Source organism: Xenopus laevis, chromosome 9_10L (genome assembly GCF_017654675.1).
Source record: "Xenopus laevis strain J_2021 chromosome 9_10L, Xenopus_laevis_v10.1, whole genome shotgun sequence".
Lineage (NCBI taxonomy): Eukaryota > Metazoa > Chordata > Amphibia > Anura > Pipidae > Xenopus > Xenopus laevis.
The window spans coordinates 44569304-44590745 of NC_054387.1; the positions used below are offsets into that span (position 1 = coordinate 44569304).

The 21442-nt window shown below is 41.5% G+C and overlaps 2 protein-coding genes across 5 annotated transcripts in view; both read right to left on the reverse strand.

Moving 5' to 3' along the window:
• Positions 1–15223, reverse strand: part of rbl1.L (retinoblastoma-like 1 L homeolog) — a 33499-nt gene extending 18276 nt beyond the window's left edge. The window contains exons 1-8 of one of the 4 annotated variants that reach the window (XM_018234247.2): positions 14845–15223; positions 9899–10032; positions 9535–9735; positions 8415–8479; positions 8008–8055; positions 7438–7566; positions 7063–7211; positions 6885–6934 (exon numbers count right to left, since the gene is read on the reverse strand). In XM_018234247.2, the coding sequence (XP_018089736.1) occupies positions 6885–6934; positions 7063–7211; positions 7438–7566; positions 8008–8055; positions 8415–8479; positions 9535–9735; positions 9899–10032; positions 14845–15015 (947 nt within the window). In that variant the 5' untranslated portion in view covers positions 15016–15223. 4 annotated transcript variants of the gene reach the window in all.
• Positions 15224–16795: 1572 nt separating this feature from the next.
• On the reverse strand, positions 16796–20977 carry LOC108701077 (extended synaptotagmin-1). The gene is made up of 14 exons (XM_018235246.2): positions 20891–20977; positions 20681–20753; positions 20506–20595; positions 20246–20295; positions 20028–20145; positions 19581–19742; positions 19253–19335; positions 18374–18422; positions 18189–18278; positions 18010–18105; positions 17829–17900; positions 17656–17742; positions 17398–17541; positions 16796–17092 (listed from the first exon to the last, which is right to left on the reverse strand). Exons 3-14 carry the CDS (start codon positions 20548–20550, stop codon positions 17048–17050), a joined length of 1041 nt encoding a protein of 346 aa, XP_018090735.2. The 5' UTR covers positions 20551–20595; positions 20681–20753; positions 20891–20977; the 3' UTR covers positions 16796–17047.
• Between the last annotated feature and the right edge of the window lie 465 nt (positions 20978–21442).

Sequence of the window (21442 nt, forward strand, 5' to 3'; positions counted from 1 at the left end):
GAGGTAACCCCCCCCCCCCCAATTAAAGGGAACCCAGAGATTCTTGGGACAACCAAAACTGGAACATATGCTTGTTTAAATTGTAACTGCTGTTCCTAGATTATTAAAGGAGATACAACATGCCATCCTGCAAATGGTACTCCAGTTAAATTGAAACAATTCGCCACATGTGATACAAATAATGTGATTTACTTATTAAATGTCCCTGTGGATTAGCCTATATAGGCCAACCAATAAGAGCAGTAAAGACCCACATTAAAGAACACAAGGATAACATACGAAATTATAAAAAGGGAACGGCTACAGATACCACGGTGTCTAGACACTTTAACACTGCTAACTATAATCAGTCTCCGCTAAAGTGGGCTATTCTGGAGGTGATTAGACCCCAAAATAGAGGTGGGAACCCGAAAAAGAGAATACTACAAAGGGAAGCATACTGGATTAAGACGTTTGATACGCTCCATCCAAAAGGGTTGAACAATAGCTGGAGTGTGAAATGCTTTCTATAAAAATGTAACAATGTTGCTTTGTTCATACTATGTGTATAAACTTTAGATACTGTTTTACTGACATTGTTCTTTTTTCTTGATTCTGATGCCTTATTTATTTCTTTTCAGATAACAGATTTCTGAGCCCTAACATAGTTACATTAATATGAACAGCTAATGGTAAGATTATTGGGAATTCTTTTTTCCTTCCATACATTAGAACATGTTATCAAGCTTATTTGTGGTAGGCCTAGAAATGGGCAGTTCCTAATTTGTTCATTATTGGATACAAGCAAGAAACTTGAATTTTTGAAAACTTTTAAATTGATTAAGCACTATGGACATTAAAAAAAAAATAGATTTTTGTACTTACCGTTAAATCCTTTTCTCTTGTCCTACATTGGGGGACACAGGCACCATGGGGATGAAGATCCTGTTGCTTGGAGGATGGACACTAAACAGTTAACGAAGCTCCTCCGCCTGCACTGGGCTTCATCCCCTGCCTACTTCCTCTACCCTCAGTTTTCGGGCTGAAGAAGGAAGGATAACCCTACTAAAACCACATGCAAACTGAAGAGGAACTCTCACCCCTTATAAACTATATACATTATGATGTCACACTTCAACTGTGTGCTTGAACTGTAATATTTGAACTAGAATTTTTAATCAGGGAGGGAAGGCCTGTGTCCCCCAATGTAGGACAAGAGAAAAGGATTTAACGGTAAGTATAAAAATCTATTTTTCTCTTGCCTAGATTGGCGGACACAGGCACCATGGGGATGTCCCAAAGCTACACGAGGGCGGGACTTACACCCCAGTGCTCATTTAACAACTGTCTGTAGCACCTTTCTCACAAAGCTTGCTTCTGCTGAGGAGAAGGTGTGTATCTTGTAGAACTTGGAAAAAGTGTAGTGATGACCACACTGCAGCCCTACAAATCTGATCAGTGGAAGCCTGGTGGCGTACCGCCCAGGAAGTGCTTAGAGAACTGGTTGAGTGAGCTTGAATCTGAAAGGGTGGAGGTCTCTTTAGCTACATAAGCCTTTGAGATGGCAGAACTGATCCATTTGGAGATTGTTGTCTTCGATGCCCGGAGGCCCTTCCTTGGTCCCTCCGGAATGATGAAGAGACTGTCAGTTCTTCTTATACTCTTGGTAACAGAAATATACATCCTTAGAGTGCAAACCACATCCAATGTGTGCAACTTTTTTTCTATCTGTGTCTTGGGATTTGGGCAGAAAGAATAATGTCCTGATTAAGGTGGAATTCCGACACCACCTTAGGAAGGAAATACGGTGTCGGTCTAAGAACTACCTTGTCCATAAGGAAAACTGTAAACTGAGATTTGCAGGATAGAGCTTCCAATTCAGACACTCTTCTAGCTGAAGTGAAGCTAGTAGAAATACTGTCTTATCGTCAGTATAAGCAAGGGAATGTCCGTGATTGGTTCAAATGGTTGTTCCTGGATTGCCGATAGTACTAGGTTAAGCTCCCATGGAGGAATTGGCTGACTGTATGGTGGTACCTGTCTCAGAGCACCCTGTAGGAACGTCTTGATGTTTTGGCGTAACGCCAACTGGTGTTGGAAGAAAATGGATAGAGCAGATACTTGGACCTTCAATGAGCTAAGGGCTAGCCCCTTATCCAGTCCCTCCTGAAGAAAACGCAGTATGTTTGCCTCATTCATTACTTGTGGGTTCTTGGGAGTTAGCCTCGCACCATGCAATGAAGCTTTTCCATACTCTGTGGTAAATACGGGCTGAAACAAGCTTTCTGGCTTTCAATAAGGTAGGTAAAGCCTCTTGTGGTACTCCAGATCTGGAAAGCATCAAGGCCTCAATCAAAGAGCCACGTCGTTAAATCCAGCCGTGGAGAATTCGTATGGACAATCGGTCTTTGTGTTAGAAGATCTTCCCTGATCGGAAGTCGGAATGGAGTGTCTGCTGTTAGCTGCATGAGTTCTGCGAACCATGGTCTGCAAGGCCAGAATGGAGACACCAGTATTGCCTCTACTCTCTCTTCCTTTATTCTTCTGAAGCAGGGCGAGTGGTGGGAACACGTATACCCTGTGAAAAGGCCACTGAGCTACTAGAGCTTCTACCGCTGACGTGAACGGTCAGCGGTAGACGCCCTGTGAAAAGGCCACGGAGCTACTAGAGTGTCTACTGCTGACGCTAACGGGTCTTTGCTTCTCACCGGTCGACCCTTCAGAATGTGGGTCCAGTGGGACAAGGAGAGCCATATTGCCCTCAGTTCCAGTATGTTGATGGAAAGATCTTTCCCCTGGGTTCCATTTGCCCTGGACAGTGAGCTGCTCCAGGACTCCTCCCCATCCTTGTAGGCTGGCATCTGTTGTTACTATTGTCCATGCATGGTTGGGAAACAATTTTCCTGATTGTAGTGTGGATGGCTGGAGCCACCATTTCATTGATGCTTGAACTGGATCCGTTACGAGTATCCTGCGTTCTAGCTCCGTACGTTTCTGTCTCCGATGCCGTAAAATCAACCTCTGCAGTGGTCTTGTATGTGCCTGAGCGTACAGTACCGCTGAGATTGATGCTACCATTGTCCCCAGTGCTCTCATTGCTACTCGTAGTGGTATATATTTCTCCTTCTGAATGATCAGAAGGACCTATCTTGGCAGGTGGGAGAAAAGCTTTCCCCAGCGATGTGTCTATCAGAAGACCTAAATATTCTGTCCGCTGAGCTGGTGTGAATGTTGACTTCTGGTAGTTGATGAGCCAACCTAGATGAGTCAGTCTGTCTACTACTGTCTGTAGGTGACTTGTGGTTAGGGAGTGGGACGAAGTCTTAACAAGTAGGTCGTCTAGGTATGGTATGACTCCAATGCCTTGGAGTCTCAGGTCTACTAGAGCTGCTGCCATAACTTTTGTGAAGACTCGCGGTGCTGAGGATAGTCCGAAGGGAAGTGCCACAAATTGGCAATGTTCTCCTGCAGCGAAGAAATGAAAGAATCTGTAGTGGTTGAGATGTATCGGCACGTGAAGATACGTGTCCTTGATGTCGATGACTGTCATGTATTCCCCCATCTCTAGTGATAGTAGGACCGATTGTATGGATTCCATTTTGAAGTGCTGTTTTGACATATTTGTTTACTGCCTTTAGATCTAGCACAGGACGATAGGATCCGTCTTTTTTGGGAACTATGAACAGGTTGGAATAAAAACCTCTGCCCCTGTCTAGCTGTGGGACCTGCTGTATGACCCCCGAGGAAGAGAGGTCTTGGGAGAATTTTTAGAAACGCTTTGGCTCCCTTGAGGGAATTCGTAACATAAAGAATCTTTTTGGTGGAATTTGTATAAAGTCTATGAGGTAGCCGTGAGATACTACCTTCAGTACCCAAGGGTCTTGGACTCTCCATTTCCACACCTCCCAAAAGTTTCTTAGGCGTCCGCCTAGTAAGGCACCTTCATGCAGAGGTGGATTTCTCCTGTAATGGTTTTGCTGTGTTTCTGGTCAAGGACCAGTTGTGGCTCTGTTTGTTTGGATATCTGGGACGATTGGAAGTCTGGTGTTTTTCTGTTTGTGCTCTCTGTCTTTGGCCTTGACCTGGACGAAAGGGCCGATTGGGTCTGTTTTGCGGTTTTCGTCTGTGAAATTATCTTTTCTAGTCCGAAAAGCTGTTTTCCCATAAAAGGAAGGCTGACCAGAGTTCTTTTTGATGTGAGATCTGCAGACCAATTTTTCAACCATAGAAAACGTCTGGCTGCAATGGATTGTGATGAAGCCCTGGCAACTAGTTTTGCTGCATCCAGTGCTGCTTCACAGATGTAAGAGTTAGCGTCAGCAATCTGCGACAAAAGGAGGTCTGTTGACGGGTCCTCGGACCTAATGAATTGTGCTACTTGCTCCACCCATATCTCCATTGCTCTTGAAACCCAAGCTGTGGCAAAGATCGGTTGCAGAGCCACTCCTGCCGCTGAAAAAATGGCTTTACAGAACCCCTCTAATCTCCTGTCTTTGGGGTCCTTAAAGGAAGCTGCATCCGCAACGGGTATGGTTGTGGTCTTCGAAAGAAGCAACACTGGTGGGTCCACAGCTGGTGGGGAAGACCAGAGCTTGGTAGCTTCCTGAGGGAAGGGATAAGTCTGTGAAAAACGTTTAGACAGTTGAACCTTGCGGACTGGAATTTTCCATTGTGCCTTAAGTATATAGTCTAGATCAGTGATCCCCAACCAGTAGCTCATGAGCAACATGTTGCTCTCCAACCCCTTGGATGTTGCTCTCTGTGTCCTCAAAGCAGGTGCTAATTTTTGAATGCCAGGCTTGGAAGCAAGTTTTGGTTACATAAAAACTAAGTGTAGTGCCACGTAGAGCATCTTGTAGGCTGCCAGTTCACATAGGGGCTACCAAGTAGCCAATCACAGCCCTTATTTGGCACCCCAAGGGACTTTTTAATGCTTGTGTTGCTCCCCAAATCTTTTTACATATGAATGTGGCTCACGGGTAAAAAAGGTTGGGGACACCTGGTCTAGATGTTCATAAGCTGGGAAGACATATGAAGTCTTCTTCTGCTTTTTAAAAACGTTTTTACTTGGTTCCGCGGTAGCCGAAGTGTCTTCGATATTTAAGGTTTGTAGAACCATCTGAATCAGTGATTCTACCTCCCTTTGAGATCTGGGAGTATCTTGCTCCTGATCTGACTCTTCACATGACAAAACTTGCCCCTCTTCTCCTGAATCTTCCTCGTCTGGGGATTCTGATGATGGGGGGTGAGGGCGCTTGGAAACAGTCGCCTGTGCGCTCATCCTTTGTGGTTGATTGGAAAGGTGCTCTAAAACCTTGTTTAAGGTTTCTGGAATTCTGGCTAGGTTCTGAATTCCTGCCAGGGAGAGGGAGAGTGCTCGCACCAATTCAGAATCCAAGCTCAATTGAGAAGCCGGAGCTATCGCTGAGCTGGGTTGTAGGGTTGCACTAGGCAAACTAGGTGCAGGGGTAGTGCCAGGCCTACAAGATATACACTCTGGGTCAGCAGAGGCAGTGTCAAATTTGGTTTTGCATGAAGAACATGCAAGGTGATAACAGGCGATAGCGGAGACACGAAGAAGATAGGACGCAAGCGTCCCAAAAAGAAAATGGCCAACGCGAGGTCACCCACGTCAAAGATGGCGGTCGCATGCGGAAAACTCAGCAGTGACCTAGCCTGGAAATAGTCAGCTTTATTTCTGCTGCAGGTACACTAGGGAAACTTGTAACTAAGGTACACCAGGGACTCAGCTCTCACATGAAGGTAGAGGGGGGCAGATAGCTGGAGACTAACGGAGAGGAATAAGGAGGTGAGAAAGGGATAATGACAAAGAACTTACCCCCTTTGCTGCCAGCCATTATTGCCCAGATATTGGTGCATACACCGATTAGGGCCTCTGGTGCAGCCTCCGTGGAGTGGAAACCAAGGGCTCAGGGGTGGTGAGGGAGCATCTGCCTGCAGACCTCCGTAGAGCGGGAAGGCATAGAGGGCACAATGTATTTGGCTGGGGGGGGGGGGGCTCAGGAAAGACAACTCTGGCCCCCACTGCTGACATAGCACAAGAATCGATCAGTACCACTGCTCCCAGTCAGAAGTATCCGTCCTCCTTCTGAGGACACTAAAGTAAAACTGAGGGTACAGGAAGTAGGCAGGGGATGAAGCCCAGTGCAGGAGCTTCGTTAACGGTTTAGTGTCCATCCTCCAAGCAACAGGATCTTCATCCCCATGGTGCCTGTGTCCCCCAATCTAAGCAAGAGAAAGAGGACTTTTTTTGCAATATTCATTATTTAAATTACGGGGAACTGTGAAACGACATTATATATTTGCACTCATACACGGTTAATCGACACGTATTGTATGTGATATCACTTCCTGTATATACCCTTAAAAGCTTGTATCACTGAAAAACCTTTACACTTGATAAAGGGCACCTTGCCCGAAACATGTTGTGTGCAATAAAGAACACTTAGCAGCAAGTTCTGCATTGATTGCTTTCTCTCAGCCTCCTTAATAATTGACCAGGTTCCCACACCTGGAGCAGGGGTGCTTTACCGAGATCGAGAGCATAGCTACCATTCCCCAATCATCTGTTCAATTTTCTGAAAAGGAGTATCCCCCTCATTGCACTTTTTTTCTAGTGCTATATTGAACAGGGTGTGTGCCAAGTTATCCATTTGTGTAGAAATCCAGCTTAGTCATGCAACATGAATACAAACTGAATTAGGTAAAAGTCCTAAACAATTTCAGTGACTACAGTCCAATATGGCTGCCTTAACTCAGAACTGTAGCTGAATTGCTAAGCAATCTGGTTAAATACAATAGTTTTGCCCAAACTGATTAGGCATATTCAGCCAATGGCACCTTTCCAGAAGGTCATGGAACTATTTACTAAATAAATTACTCACTTGTTATCTGTGAAACAAGAGACATCCAAAAGACAGGCTCCTTTCAAAATCTGGAGTTAAAGAAAAGAAATGGTGAATTCAAATATAAAACAAGTCAGGTAATTAAGCACATTGCCTTTATTTATAGTGTAAATATGGTAAGGTGGACATCTGATTGTCTTACAAATTTCCGAGTTACCTTTTTATCATGAAGTTTCGCTATGTATGGTTTGAAGTAATGTTCTTTTATCCCCTTGGCTTCAACAGATATTCCATCGTATAGCTCACACAGTGCTCCAATGATGCACGGGGTATCCTCTGAGCTGGAATCAAGGGCGGGAAGCTTTGCTGTAGAAGCAAGGGGGAAAGGAGGGTAATAAGTGGCAGCAGTTTGAACCTCAATTCTTAGCTCTACCTCCACATTAAAAAAAAAAAAAAAAAAAAAAAAAAAAAGCAGCATTTTCCAGAGTAAGCCACTGACATGATGGGATTAAACAGGTTGTTAGGACTGCAATAGAGAAAATATTGTACATTTGGTTTGGTTGATGATACAGCAATGACCCATATTACATACCTGTAAAGGAAGGATTTAGCAGATCTTCTTTATTAGGGCACTGTAGCACGTGTGCATAAATAAGATCCAAGCAGCACAAAAGTAAGTGATAAGAATTAACCAAATCATCTCCAATCAAGCAGAAATTACCTAGAAACCAGACCAGTTTTTAGTTAAGTGAAAGATCAGTGTCTTCGAAGGTGAATACATGTAAGATCTATAAAATCCCCTATATTCAAAAGAAAGGTTCATCTTACGATTAACTTGTAGTAGTCAGTCATTTCCCAACACTAAATAAAAGGTCTTAATTTTTTTGTAAACTTATTTACAAGTTTAGTTCTTCAGATGGTATTTTGTTCTACAACACATTATTCAACTGCTATGAGCAGAAACAGCACCAAGAGAAACGACTTTACCAGCTGTTTTTTAGTTCACTCTGACAACCACTTTGTATTTCCAGCTGTATGTCAATAAGACTAAAATAGGCCAGCGCTTATATGAAGGAAAACCATTTTTTTGCCTCTGCAAGACTTCAGCTTGGGAAGAAAGTACAGCAGGACCAGGAGAGGGTACAAGAGATTTCATACTTACCCTCTGCCTGGTCTTTTACCACTACACTACGCTGGCCTTCAGATCCTCCTGTAATAAAGTACAGGTGTCAGTGCATGAACCAAGGGTGAGGATCTTTAAGAGAAGGTATGGGTTAGGCCTTTCAAAGTGCGGCTGGGAAGGTTAGATTAACTGTCGATTATTACTTATATAGCATGTTAATAGGGGACCATATTCTTTGATCAAATGTTTGTTGATAAATGCCAGGTCTTTCTTTCTACCCCTACTAGGTATAGTGACACTAATTTGTCTGTGTGTCCCTTGTCATAGTGCTGAAAGCGGTATCACAGAGCAACGCCTGCGCTGTCAGAGAAATTCTACTGAAGAACCTACATCACCTACAGGCATCACCATCAAAACAACATATCAGTACATATGACAAGACTTACCCTTGGAGTAAACAAATAATGTCCAGCAGAAACTGAAGAGATCTTTAACACTACACTGCAGCCTCCTGCAGAACAAAATACTGCCAATGTAAACAACTTCAAGCATACAAAAAATGCTGTTGAAACTACCTTAACAAGCAAAAAAACAAGCAGAGAGAGGATAAATATTTGGCATATTAGTTGCCCTGAGGTTCCCAGTGCAGAAGAACCCTACAGAATGGGCTTGCACAGTGATTGCCGTAAGGTGGATGGACTAGTGGTTTCTAATGCAAGCCACTTGTCAATAAAGTGTTGAGGTGGGCCCATCCAGTGGCCTGTCTACACATCCCATAAGAGGAAACTATTAAATCGGAGGTGTCAGGGGTGTGGAGCCTAGAGGATATTAACGTTAGAGGGGCTTGCACTTCTGTGTGTCAGTATCACGCATCCTGGTGGGAGGGTCTTTAACACAGTGTGTCCCCCACCAACATGACAGAAAACCAGGTTACAGAGTTAAAGAACCCCTCTGCAGATTACTTTTTGTGTGGAGGATTCCCCCTTAAACCCTTCCCTTGATGGTTTAATAAACCTGGGGTATGCCCCATTACAAACATGTGAAGCCAGATTTACATATGGTCGAATATTGACTGTTAATTAACCCTCGATATTCGACTGCCGAATGTAAATACTTCGACTTCGAATATCGAAGTCGAAGGATTTACTGCAAATAGTTTGATTGAATGATTAAATCCTTCGAATCGTTCGGTTCGAAGGATTTTAATCCATCGATCAAACGATTTTTCTTCGACCAAAAAAATTGTTAGAAAGCCTATGGGGACCTTCCCCATAGGCTAACATTGCACCTCGGTAGATTTTAGGTGGCGAAGTAGGGGGTCAAAGTTTTTTTTTAAAGAGACAGTACTTCGACTATCGAATATTCGAACGATTTTTAGTTTGAATTGTTCTATTCGAAGTCGTAGTCGAAGGTCGAAATAGCCAATTCGATGGTCGAAGTAGCCAAAAAAAACATTCGAAATTCAAAGTTTTTTTTTATTCTATTCCTTCACTCGAGCTAAGTAAATGGCCCCCGTGGTGTACTATACAGAAAGCACCAGAGAAAAAACATTTCAGGAGACCTCACCTTTGCTTTCTGCTCCTTGGTAATCTTGGTTGCTCGTCGTGAGGATTTTGAAATATCTCCCTAAAGATTGGTTCAAATTTCTTAAATATAACCGTGGCCACTTCAAAGTTCCTTTCCAAACGCTCCACTCGCTCTCGGAACTCCTGCGGAAGGTTGGACATATCTATCCACTTCTTCATTTTATTGAAGAACTGAATCAAGCTGCAGAACAAAGAGAATAGAGCCTAAATGAGGGGAGTACACATACACAGAGAAGTATTTTCCAATCTAGAAAAAAACCCAGTTATAAATCTTATAAATTGGATTCAAAATGGCATACGTGAATGAATAACTGGCAACTGCAGTAAATAGTCCACATATGCACCTTAGTTTTGCAGAGCGCAGAATGCGTGTCAGCGACACGCCATTCCCCTCCATTATTCCTTTTCCAACTGTTGGTATGATGCTTTTTCGACATGCTGCATACAAGGCACATGCTAGCCAATGCTTCACTTCTCCCTAAAAGAGGACAGAAAAAAAGTTTTATATGGTTTTCTATAAATACATTGAAGCAAAAAAGAAAAAATGCTGTGAGCAAACGTATTCAATCAGAAACTTTTAAGTAGCTTCATGTGCAACAAAAACAGCTTTAACAGCATGATGCTAGACCAGTGATCCCCAACCAGTAGCTCGTGAGCAACTTGTTGCTCTCCAACCCCTTGGATGTTGCTCCCAGTGGCCTCAAAGCAGGAGCTTATTTTTGAATTCCAGGCTTGGAGGCAACTTTTGGTTGTATAAAAACCAGGTGCACTTACAAACAGAGCCTCAATGTAGGTTAACAATCCACATAGAGGCTGCCAAATGGCCAACCACTACACTTATTTGGAACCCCAAGAACATTTGTCATGCTTGTGTTGCTCCCCAACTCCTTTTTCTGCTGAATGTTGCTCATGTATTCAAAAGGTTGGGGACCCCTGTGCTAGACCATGGGACCCAAGCATTTTTTTTAACCACGTTCAAAGGTAAAAAAAAAAAAGTTGGGGAGGGGCAACACAAGCATGAAAAATTTACTTGGGGGTGCCGCATAAGGGTTTTGATTGGGTATTTGGTAGGGGTGCACCGAATCCACTATTTTGGATTCGGCCGAACTCCCGAATCCTTCACAAGAGATTTGGCCGAATACCAAACCAAATCCTAATTTTCATTCGAAAATTATGGGTGAGAAGGTGAAAACATTTATTACTTCGTTGTTTTGTTACAAAAGTCACACAATTTCCCTCCCTGCCCCTAATTTGCATATGCAAATTAGGATTCGATTCGGCCGAATCCAAATCCTGCTGAAAATGGCCGAATCCCAAACCAAATTCTGGATTCAGTACATCCCTAGTATTTGGTAGCCCCTATGTGAACTGGAAGCATACAGGAGGCTCTTTTTGGCAGTATACATGTTTTTTACGCAACCAAAACTTGCCTCTCAGCCTGGAATTCAAAAATAAGCATTTGCTTTGAGGCCACAGAGAGCAACATCCAAGGCGTTGGGGAGCAACATGTTGATCGTGAGCCACTGGTTGGGAATCACCGTGCTAGACCATAAATACACAAGACTGCAGACCAACAGCAGTAGGCCAGAAATGCCAGACTCAAAATGTTTTTTCCGACTCATAAATGACAACCTACCAGGAAACTAAATATTAGAATCTAGAGCCTCATATTATCCTCTCAGAAGTGGCGAGTTTAAACCCTAGATGTATGCCAGGAGTGTGTGCAATGAGAGTTCAGTTGGTAGATAGCATACCAGAAATTTCAGGGGCTTTATATTTTTGACTGTTATTCTAATATTGAAGGTTTCTTGTGTACTGTATGACAAGTGAACTGAAAGTGTGTTTGAAAAGTGAACAACCCTTTGTCCGTTAGATGTACAGGGGATACAGGGTGCTGCAAGTACAGAGTCAGGAATCCATTCCTATACGCTACAATGCCTCTGTGCTGCTGCCACACATATATAGCCCACTGTTGGCACCACCTAGAGACAAATCAAACAATAAGCAAAGTTGGCACTTTAAAAGAAAGTCTCCTGGGTGCTGGTATTCTGCATGCGGCAAGTGCAACATGTGCAAAATGGTGGTTAGGGATCCAGCTCAGAGGGTGCGCTGGAAAGTAATGGGCAAGGAGTAAACTTAAAGGGGTTGTTCAACTTCCAACACTTTTTTCAGTTCAGTTGGTTTCAGATTAACCAGAAAAAACTTTTCCCAATTACTTTCTATTTTCTATGTGTGCCCGTTTTTTCTAATATTGAAGTGTAAGTCTAATTTTTCATCTTTCTAAAGCTGCTCTGGGAGGACATTGCCAACTTTCTAAACTGTTCTAAATTAATACATTTAGTTGATACATTTCTTATATTTGTCCCTGCTGAGCAGAAGGCAGCTGTTAGAATTGATACAATAGTTGCTGTTTTTCCAGAGATGCTGCTAAGAAATGGATCAACTAAATGTAGCAAATTGTAACAGTTTAGAATTTGCGTCTGAAATACTGAGCTGATACAAACACCAGAGGAAGGAACATTAAACATTAAACTTAGATTTTGGAAAAACGGGAAAAAAACATAAAACGGAATCAATTGAAAAAAGTCTATTTCTGGAGCACAATTTGAAAAGAATGGTTCATTGTTTGGTAGGTAAACAACCCCTTTTAAGGTGGTGGCACATGTTGCTACTTGGGGAGATTAGTCGCCCAGCGACAAATCCCCTTTTCTTCGGGCGACTCATCTCCCCGCAATGCCTTCCCGCCAGCTAGAATGTGAATCGCCGACGGGATGGCACTCTGATCGCTTCATTTTTTCCTAAGTTGCCTAACAAGGAAATTTTGGGGCGACTTCAGAAAGCCGAAGAGATCAGAGTGCAGTCCCACCGGCAATTTACATTCTAGCCTGTGGGAAGGCATTGCGGGAGATGTCACCCGAAGAAGAGGTAATTTGTCGCTAGCAACTAATCTCCCCATGTAGCCACATGTGCCACCACACTAAGAGCTGCTGTTTATAATATAGCCCCAGACAAAGTGGCTGACCTTTAAAATAGCAAATAAGGCCTGTTTCTGCTGCCTCCCACGTGCCGGCAAGATCAGTTGTCATGTCAGTACATGCCTACAGCCCAGGCACTAGGGACACTACTAAGTATGCATAGCGACACTGCAATTTAAAGCTACAGCACAAACTCAGCATAAAGGATTTGGGTGTTTTACTGTAAATGATCAATACATCAGATGTTACTCATAGTTCTGCAACTCAACAAATAAAAGCAAATATAAAGATAAATGAGCAATTCTTTGCTGGGTGTTCAACTAGGGAGCTCCTTCCAGCACAGGTACTGTTTAAACTGGATCTCCAGCCTATTCTAGACTGGTACCAGCCACAAGCCCAGTGTGAAGGCAACTACTAGACACACAGGAGGGCCCGAACCAAACATGAAACTCCGAGGTAACTTCTAATATCCTCAAATTTTACAACTGGGGGTACTTTATTTATTATAATACACAAATTTCAATGAGTCATGTGACAGAAATGACATCAAAACTCACCGTTTATAACTGATGACATCAGAACTCACCGTTTATAAGGATATAATTTACAGGATATTCATGGCTTTTGTGTATTATATGTGTGTGTATGTGTATATATATATGCTATATCACGGTTTCATTATGTACACATGTAATAATACAACATTGTGGGTTTTGACACTGCATATGTTTTCTGAGTCATCATACACACCCACCTGTGACGTCATACAGTAGTTTTTGGCACCAATGGGGATCTTTAAATGGCAGTGTTTGTTTGTGTGTTTTCTCACTTCCCGATGACGGCTTAAGTGAATAGCCGAAACGTTGATGCGTGCACCAGAGTTTGGACTTATATATATATATATATAATGTTTTGGGTGTCTGCACTCGATCTCCAGTAGAGCAGAGGTGCACGATCAATGTTCATAATATGCAGTAGTAATGGATCAGCACACTCATTTTAGAAGTGAATAAAGTGTTTTTATTGGTAACACAGCATTGTTATTCACTTCTAAAATGAGTGTGCTGATCCATTACTACTGTGTGTGTATGTGTATATATATATATATATATATATATATATATATATATATATGTATATATGTGTATATATGTGTATATATGTGTATATATGTGTATATATGTGTATATATGTGTATATATGTGTATATATGTGTATATATGTGTATATATGTGTATATATGTGTATATATGTGTATATATGTGTATATATGTGTATGTATATATATATATATATATATATATATATATATATACACACACATACATACACACACACACAAGGTCCATGTGGGTCGAAACGTTGGATGCACAAGTTTGAAAAATAAAGATATTTTTGGTTCACTAACCAAGGAGTGCGGGTCCTCTTGAACTATACATAAATACTTTGACCCTGCACCCACGCTTATGGAAGACCAGTTCGGAGTGCAAGCGTCTGATTCAGGATATAGATAAGATAGATTCAAAAAAAAAAAACTGTTTAGATGCCTGGGTGCGCGATCAGCAAATGCAGCATACTAAACAAAAGGGAAGATCAGCACTCACAGGTCTTAAAAATATTAAATGATTTATTATAGGGTTATGGACTAAAGTTTTGCCTTTTTCAAAGTGACATGACCCACTAAATCTTGTGTATTATAAATAAAGTACCACCTGTTGCAAAATATGAGGATATTAGAAGTTTAGAAGTTACCTCAGAGTTAACTTATAACATCCTTATAATTTACAAGAGGGGGTACTTTATTCACTATATATATATATATATATATATATATATATATATATATATATATATATATATATATATATATATATATATATATATATATATCCCTAATACACACACACTCAACTAACTTTTGCTGGGGGTCCGAGGTCCAATTGGTAAAACTGCTTTCTGGTGGTCTCACTGGCTGCCCTCTGGCATTGCAGTCTGCCCCCCCAGCACCTTAGCAGTCCTGGTGCCCCAATGTTTGTGGGGCGTTTACATGTTCCTCCTCCCTTGTCTGTAAGTGTCTCCTCCCACTCTCCAAACTCATACAGGCAGCTACATTGGCTTCAGATTAAATCCAGCATAGTGAATGTGATAGAGACATTAAGGAGTGTAAACTCCACTGGGGTGGGGATATATATATATATATATATATATATATATATATATATATATATATATATATATATATATATATATATATATATATATATATATATATATCCATATCCCCAGAAGAAAGGAAATCAGTCAGACCATGTTACCTCCAGACTGTAGGTGCTCCATGTCCGGGTAAAGTCCCGGATAGTTTCGGCAGCAGTCTCCTCATCCAAGTTGAGTTCCTGGCACAGAGTGTCCAGCTGCTCCTGCACCGCCTCACCCGGGCCCCCGTCCGATGAGTTAGAGGCCTCGGTATCCGTCTCATCTCGCTGCATTTCCCCGGTATAACCAAGTAATAACCTCCGCTCTCTCCTTTGCCTGCTTCTCCTATCCCCGCCCCCCGCTACAGCAAAAAGGCGCGAAAATCTGACCGCCTCACAGGGATATACTTCCGCCGTCTCCACCTCGGCTTCTAAACCTACTCTCTTTCCGCACTGAGGGTGTCTAAACTGGGACCCTCTGTACACGGAGAACCCCAATAATTAATACAGGGGCTAAGTAAGGCGATTTAATCATTGTGTGCAGTCAAAGGACCCAGCGGATGAACACATTATTCCGGGAAGCGAATAGTCCACGCGTTGCATTTTGGGTCTTGTAGTTTTTTATGACATTTAAAGTCCAGAGAGCCATTTAAACTGTTTCTGTTATGCTTGACTTCCAGGATCATATTGTAATAACATTACAGTTGCGTTTATAAAAAGAATTACAAGAAATAACCTGCATGGTTATATATCTACGGGTTAAAGTCTCTATGTACGACCCAGTGTGGGAAACCTGATACAAACTGCCCTCACAGACACATTACTAGTTATGGTTCCTATGGAACGAACCACCCATGGCTAGTGTTATTATAATTATTACAAAATGAAAAAATAGCAAACCATTGGCTCTGTGTTATTCAAAAGGGACAATAAAGGTACTTCCAGCAAGAGTAGTTGTAACATTGGCCCCTGCTGGTCAGTGGTGGTTAATAGTTGCTGTGTTTATGTCTGCTTAAGATGGCCATAGAGGCAAAGATCTAAACGTACGAATCAAGGATTTTCGGAACGTGTGTGGAGAGTCCCGACATTTTTCCGTCCGGCGGAGATTGGTCGATTGGACAGGTTAGAAAATTTCTGTCGGCTGCCGATAATATCTCTGCGTGTATTGCCGATCGTATGATTTTCAGTGGGAGACTGTCACTAGCTTTGTCAATCGTACGATTGCTGTCAGGGGAAGAACTACATCGGCTGATCTATTCTTTAACTACTTTATTTGGTTGGAATGGTAAGACTTTGATCTGAATGGTTAGTGGCAGGTCGGGAGATGGGAAAGTCCGATCGTACGATGATTAGTACGATCGGATCTTTGCGTCTGTGGCCAGCTTTACACCTGTCTCTGGTTCCACTGGTTTCTATACATTATTTCATTGTATAAGCACAGGGCTGGGTCTAGCATATATATATATATAAGAAAAGGTGCAAAGTACCACACGTATTGCACTTTGCACTGACAGTTGCAGCTCTTTGCAATCCCAGTGGAATGTTTCAACCATTCACGTAATTCATAGTGACAGTCCAAAAGTTGAATTTCTGCTCCTCCTCTCCTTTCCTATGGTATTCCTGCTTGGTGGTGCAGAGCTCCCTAGACGGTCAGCACACGTCAATCATATGAGTAACAGCAAAATGGAAGAGAGTCGCAAGACACCATAATTATTGCAGATGGGGAGCTTACCCCTTTTATTTTTCACCACCCGTGTGATACACGGTAAGGGGTAAGCTCCCCACCTGCAATAATTATGGTCTTGTTCAACTCTCTTCCATTTTGCTGTTACTCAACTGTTCACGAATACACTCCCCCAGGTACAGTTCCCATGGAAAAGTCTGTGATCCAACACCCATATGTAAGTACCCTAAGGGGGTCGATGTCTGGTGACTGTGGAGGGCAATGAGTAAAAGTCAGAGCCCCTTGTATTTTCTTGGAGCTCAGAGTCAAATGGGTTGTTAAAATCGCAAATATATATATATATATATATATATATATATATATATATATATATATATATATAATCTCATTTCCTTATATCCATATCCCTCGATTACTGTTTAGGAAGTTAAGCTTGGGCTGCTGCCAGGTCATATAGAACCAAAGTTAGTCCAGGCAGCAAATAGGGCAAAAGATCTTTTATTTATTATTTTGTTCTCTCCCACTCGATAGAGAAGCAATCCTCTCCCTCCATCCCACAATGCTCTGCTCCTCTTCTCTTTGTAGATCATCTTCCTTCAAAGTTGATAGTTGAGTAGGGAATCTCTGGTACATGCTCAGCTGTTAGGACCTATTACTTTCTTCTCCAAAGCTCGGAGGCACTAGAATCTACAGAAGACAAAATAAAATATTGTGTTGAGCAGCATATAAAGCTGGCTAACAATACTACGAGATTCTGCATTATTGTTCCCTTAATAAATGTGCTTAATAGAGGTTTAAAACTGATGCGTGTCTACCTTTAGTATGCTATATAATAGCCAGCTCTTAGCAACTTTTCAATTGATCATTTAGCTTTAATTATTTGCCTTATTCTACAGCTGAACAAAAAGCTAAATTATTCAAAAACCACAAACTATCACACTAAAAGTTAATTTTAAGGTGAAAACCCACTTTAAGGAATGCCGCTCACTTACCCTTAGCTCTATCTTCATCAACACGGCACCATAAGGCTCGGTCGGATGCAGTGTAATCCAGCCATCCATGGTTAGACCCTTCGAGATGAGGTTGGACAAGGGAACTGACATTCTTCCCATCATCCCTTTTACCTTGTCTTTTACCTGCAAAATATATAATGTGTTGGTGTCCTGATAAACTGAAAAACCCACAGCAAACAGAACACAAAGGCACAAGCTAATTGACAGCACAAGGAAAACCAGGAATATTCTACTTACCAATATCTGTAAAGTCTCCTTTCTTGGGTCTCTTAAAGTAAAACTGAATTTTTGTCTCCAGTCCGGGAACCTGGTGTCTTTGCGGAACTGGAAAGATAAGTAAATATAAGTATAAGCAAAAACTGGGAATTGTAGTTCAAAAATGGCAGAGAATAATGTAACTGAGTCAGTACCTTTGTCTTCCTCTTGGCATCCCGGATCATCATCTCTACTCTGGTGGTTGGTTTCTCCTCACTATTGTTCAGCTGTTGGAAAAGAACAAATAGTAATGTATGAGGGATTGTTGCCGGTGGTGTCCCTTATGGATACGACATTTAATAATAAAGATAGTACAAAGATGGGGAGGTGCCTTACCTGGAGATCCTTGCCTTTTCTAACATCAACAAAAAGGATGGCGGATGAAAACTCCTTTATCTGCACAGGCCGTGAGATCTCATTGGCCCTTATGATCTGGAAAAAAAAACAAATGTTACTATCAAAAAAAGGGACAGAGTATTGCCCAGGCAGCCAGAGAAGAGGATCGTGGTTAATACCTGTTGAAGCATGTTAGCATCTAGCACTGCACTGATGCTTTCCAGTCTGACGTGGAGTTTCCCTGATTCCGCATTCTGCAATGGCAGCCACTGTACGGGGAAAGAGAAGCAGAACTCAGTACAAAACTCTAACCCATCTCACAGGGAAAAATGTCATTATTAACTCCTGGGCACAAGACTCTTACCTTATCAATGAATTTCTTATCAATGATCTCTTGTACACTGTTTTGGCAGCTGCATAGCAAAAAAAGGTCAATTAAAACACAGATAGTGAAATTGGTTTTATATATATCTATATATATCTATATATCTATCTATATATCTATATCTATCTATATTTCTATATATATATATATCTATATCTATATATATATATATATGTATCTATATATATATATATCTATATATATATATATATATATATATATATATATATATATATAGATAGATAGATAGATAGATATATATATATATATTAAAATTGGGCATTTGTTTTGGGATTGCTGGCTGGGGAGGATTTAGCCCTCAGTGAAAAAACAGCGTTCAACGGACATTGATTACAGGTAATGCTAAAATGCACATAAAATATAAAACAAGTTAGGGACCGCCATTCGGGGTTTACCTTGACGTGGTATGGTGGCTTATCAATTTTATGATCATAATTTTGTAACAAAATATCCCCTGTTTTGGGTACATATGCAATAGCATTTATTATACTTATATATATATATATACTTTAAAGCCTTTAGAGTGCTCCCACAACCCCCCTGTTTTGATATTATATATATATATATATATCTATCTATATATCTATATCTATATATATATATATCTATATATCTATATATCTATCTATCTATCTATCTATCTATCTATCTATCTATCTATCTATCTATCTATCTATATATATATATATAGTGTTGCTACAACACAGGGGTACCTCATTCAGTACAGGTTATCCAACTCCAGGCTTTATGGGCCTTCCCAGTCCAGGCTTTTCCTCATACAATAAGGGGAATAACAAGTAGGGAACTGAAGTTGCAAATTTGTAAAAATATACTCACCTGCCGTAAACTTTCGTTTTTCCCACTTCACGATAACAGAAGTCGAATTTGATCTTCTGATAGGGAAGATCCGTATATATCATCTGGGAAAAAACATGGAACCGAGTTAGTTTTTTTTTAAAAGGAGCCATATTTATGTGTACTCGTTGAGGTTGGACACACACAATAATTAGCCCGCATGTTACTTAACAGTACAAGAGCATACAAATGCAGATGATAGATTCCCCCATGTAAATAAAATATAAATGTTTTAGAGATAAGGGGATGAAAGGGGGAAGAGAAGGTGATTGTAGATTTGTGTGTGAAAATCTATATAGAGAATTGATACCTCATATGCTTGGTTCCAAGTTGGTTGCTGGCGACTCTTGGCTAATTTCGTCTTTGCCTTCTTGCCGGCACCACTTATAACCACGTAGGGTCGGAAAATCTTCCTTATTAAACCACATGAGTTTATATCTTCAGCTTCCAGTACATGAACACGAATCACATTCTGCAAAGACAAAAACAATTGTATACATAAGTTCTAACAGCTACTTAATGACCAGACACACAGATCACAAATCCAGTCTCTACTTTTGTTTTGGGTTTCACCCAATTATACCATTAAGGTATATGACATTTAGTAGGTGATGGGATTTTGTCAACTAATGATTATAAACAGTCACACAGTCCTACAGGAGATCTTTGGGGATGCAGAAGGACCATGGGACAGGCTAAAAGGGACACAATGTCACAGGATCACGGATAGATATTAAAATAGGAATATGGAAAGTACCTTGGGCACTTTGAAGTTCAAAGCATCCACATCAACGTCTGTCTGCATTTTAATAGATGTGACTTCTGGCTCTACGAAAAGGTCCACAAATTTGTATGCCGCTTTGTTCAGTAATTTCCTGCAACAGAACATAATATATCAATAAAATAAGCCCTTTCTATAGGGGAAACATGGAAAATACAACACAAATTCCGAGACAACTGGATAGAAGCACTTACTTCACTCCTGGAATTCGCGACAGGATTCCAGTCCATCTAACTTTCACAGCCTGCAAAAAATAAATCTCAGCTCAGTAAATGAGAAAAGGACACAGAGACATTCCCTCAAACTTTCCTTTTCTTTTAATTGTGGGGTCTGATTGACTGCAGTGACCGATTGTCCCTCAGCCAAAGTGCCTGGTTACCGGCCCATTCTTATATAAGAATTGTACAGCATTATCAGCCCCAATGGTCTCTAAATGATGTTTTTATTAACTTACCGGTCGTTCTGGCAGATACCAGGTCACCGCTCCAAAAAGTGGCATGTCATTCACCAGCGGTGCCAGTATCACCCGCACTGTTCCCTGTAACTGAAAGAAAGGAAAGGATATTTATTTTTATGTAGAGGAGAAAAGGGAACATACACGGGGATGATAAATAATGCCTCACGCTCACCTCAATGTGACTGGCTCCAACCTTTAAAAAACGCTTGAGTAGAGCCACTTCAGCCTTAATAGGTGCTTCAGCACTGCAAGAAAAAGACACGAGTTATATCAGTGACTTGGGTTATTCTGTGTAGATCAAGCTCCAGTTATAAAATGATTATGTAATTGGTGTAGGACTGGATGAGTGAAGCGAGTAAATAAGATCATGCACACTACTTACCTAAAGTCCACATCAAGGATAATTTGCTTCTTTACACTCGGGATCCTCACTGCAGTTATCAGCGGTGGCTAAACAGAACATGGAAGGGTTAATGATTTGGGTACGAGATCTCTAAGCAATACAATATACTATGCAATATTATCTGTACATTTATAGTGAGACTTCGGAGCTGCTAGTATGATATCAACCACTGGAGTAACCAGGGCCACTCCTGCCTTGAGGCAAAGTGATGCGGCCCACCCTGGACGGCATCTGGGCTGCTGCCTCAGGTGACAGCAGCCCCTAAAACACAGCTGGGTGTAACTACCTATACAGCAGACCCCGTGCCTGCGGCAGGCCCAGGTCAGCGGTTCTGCTACATCATAGTTCCCCTCCCTGCCCCATCTTTTACCTTTATAATAGTGTCACAGTGCCGGCCTGGGAGGTGCGGCTCAAGCATGTTTGGACAGGGGCCAGGGGTAGAGGACTGTTTGTGCTGGGCCGCTCAGTAGATTTTTTGGTGGGGGGGGGCCTCGACTCTACTGACTCTAAGTTACGCCACTAAAATCAACT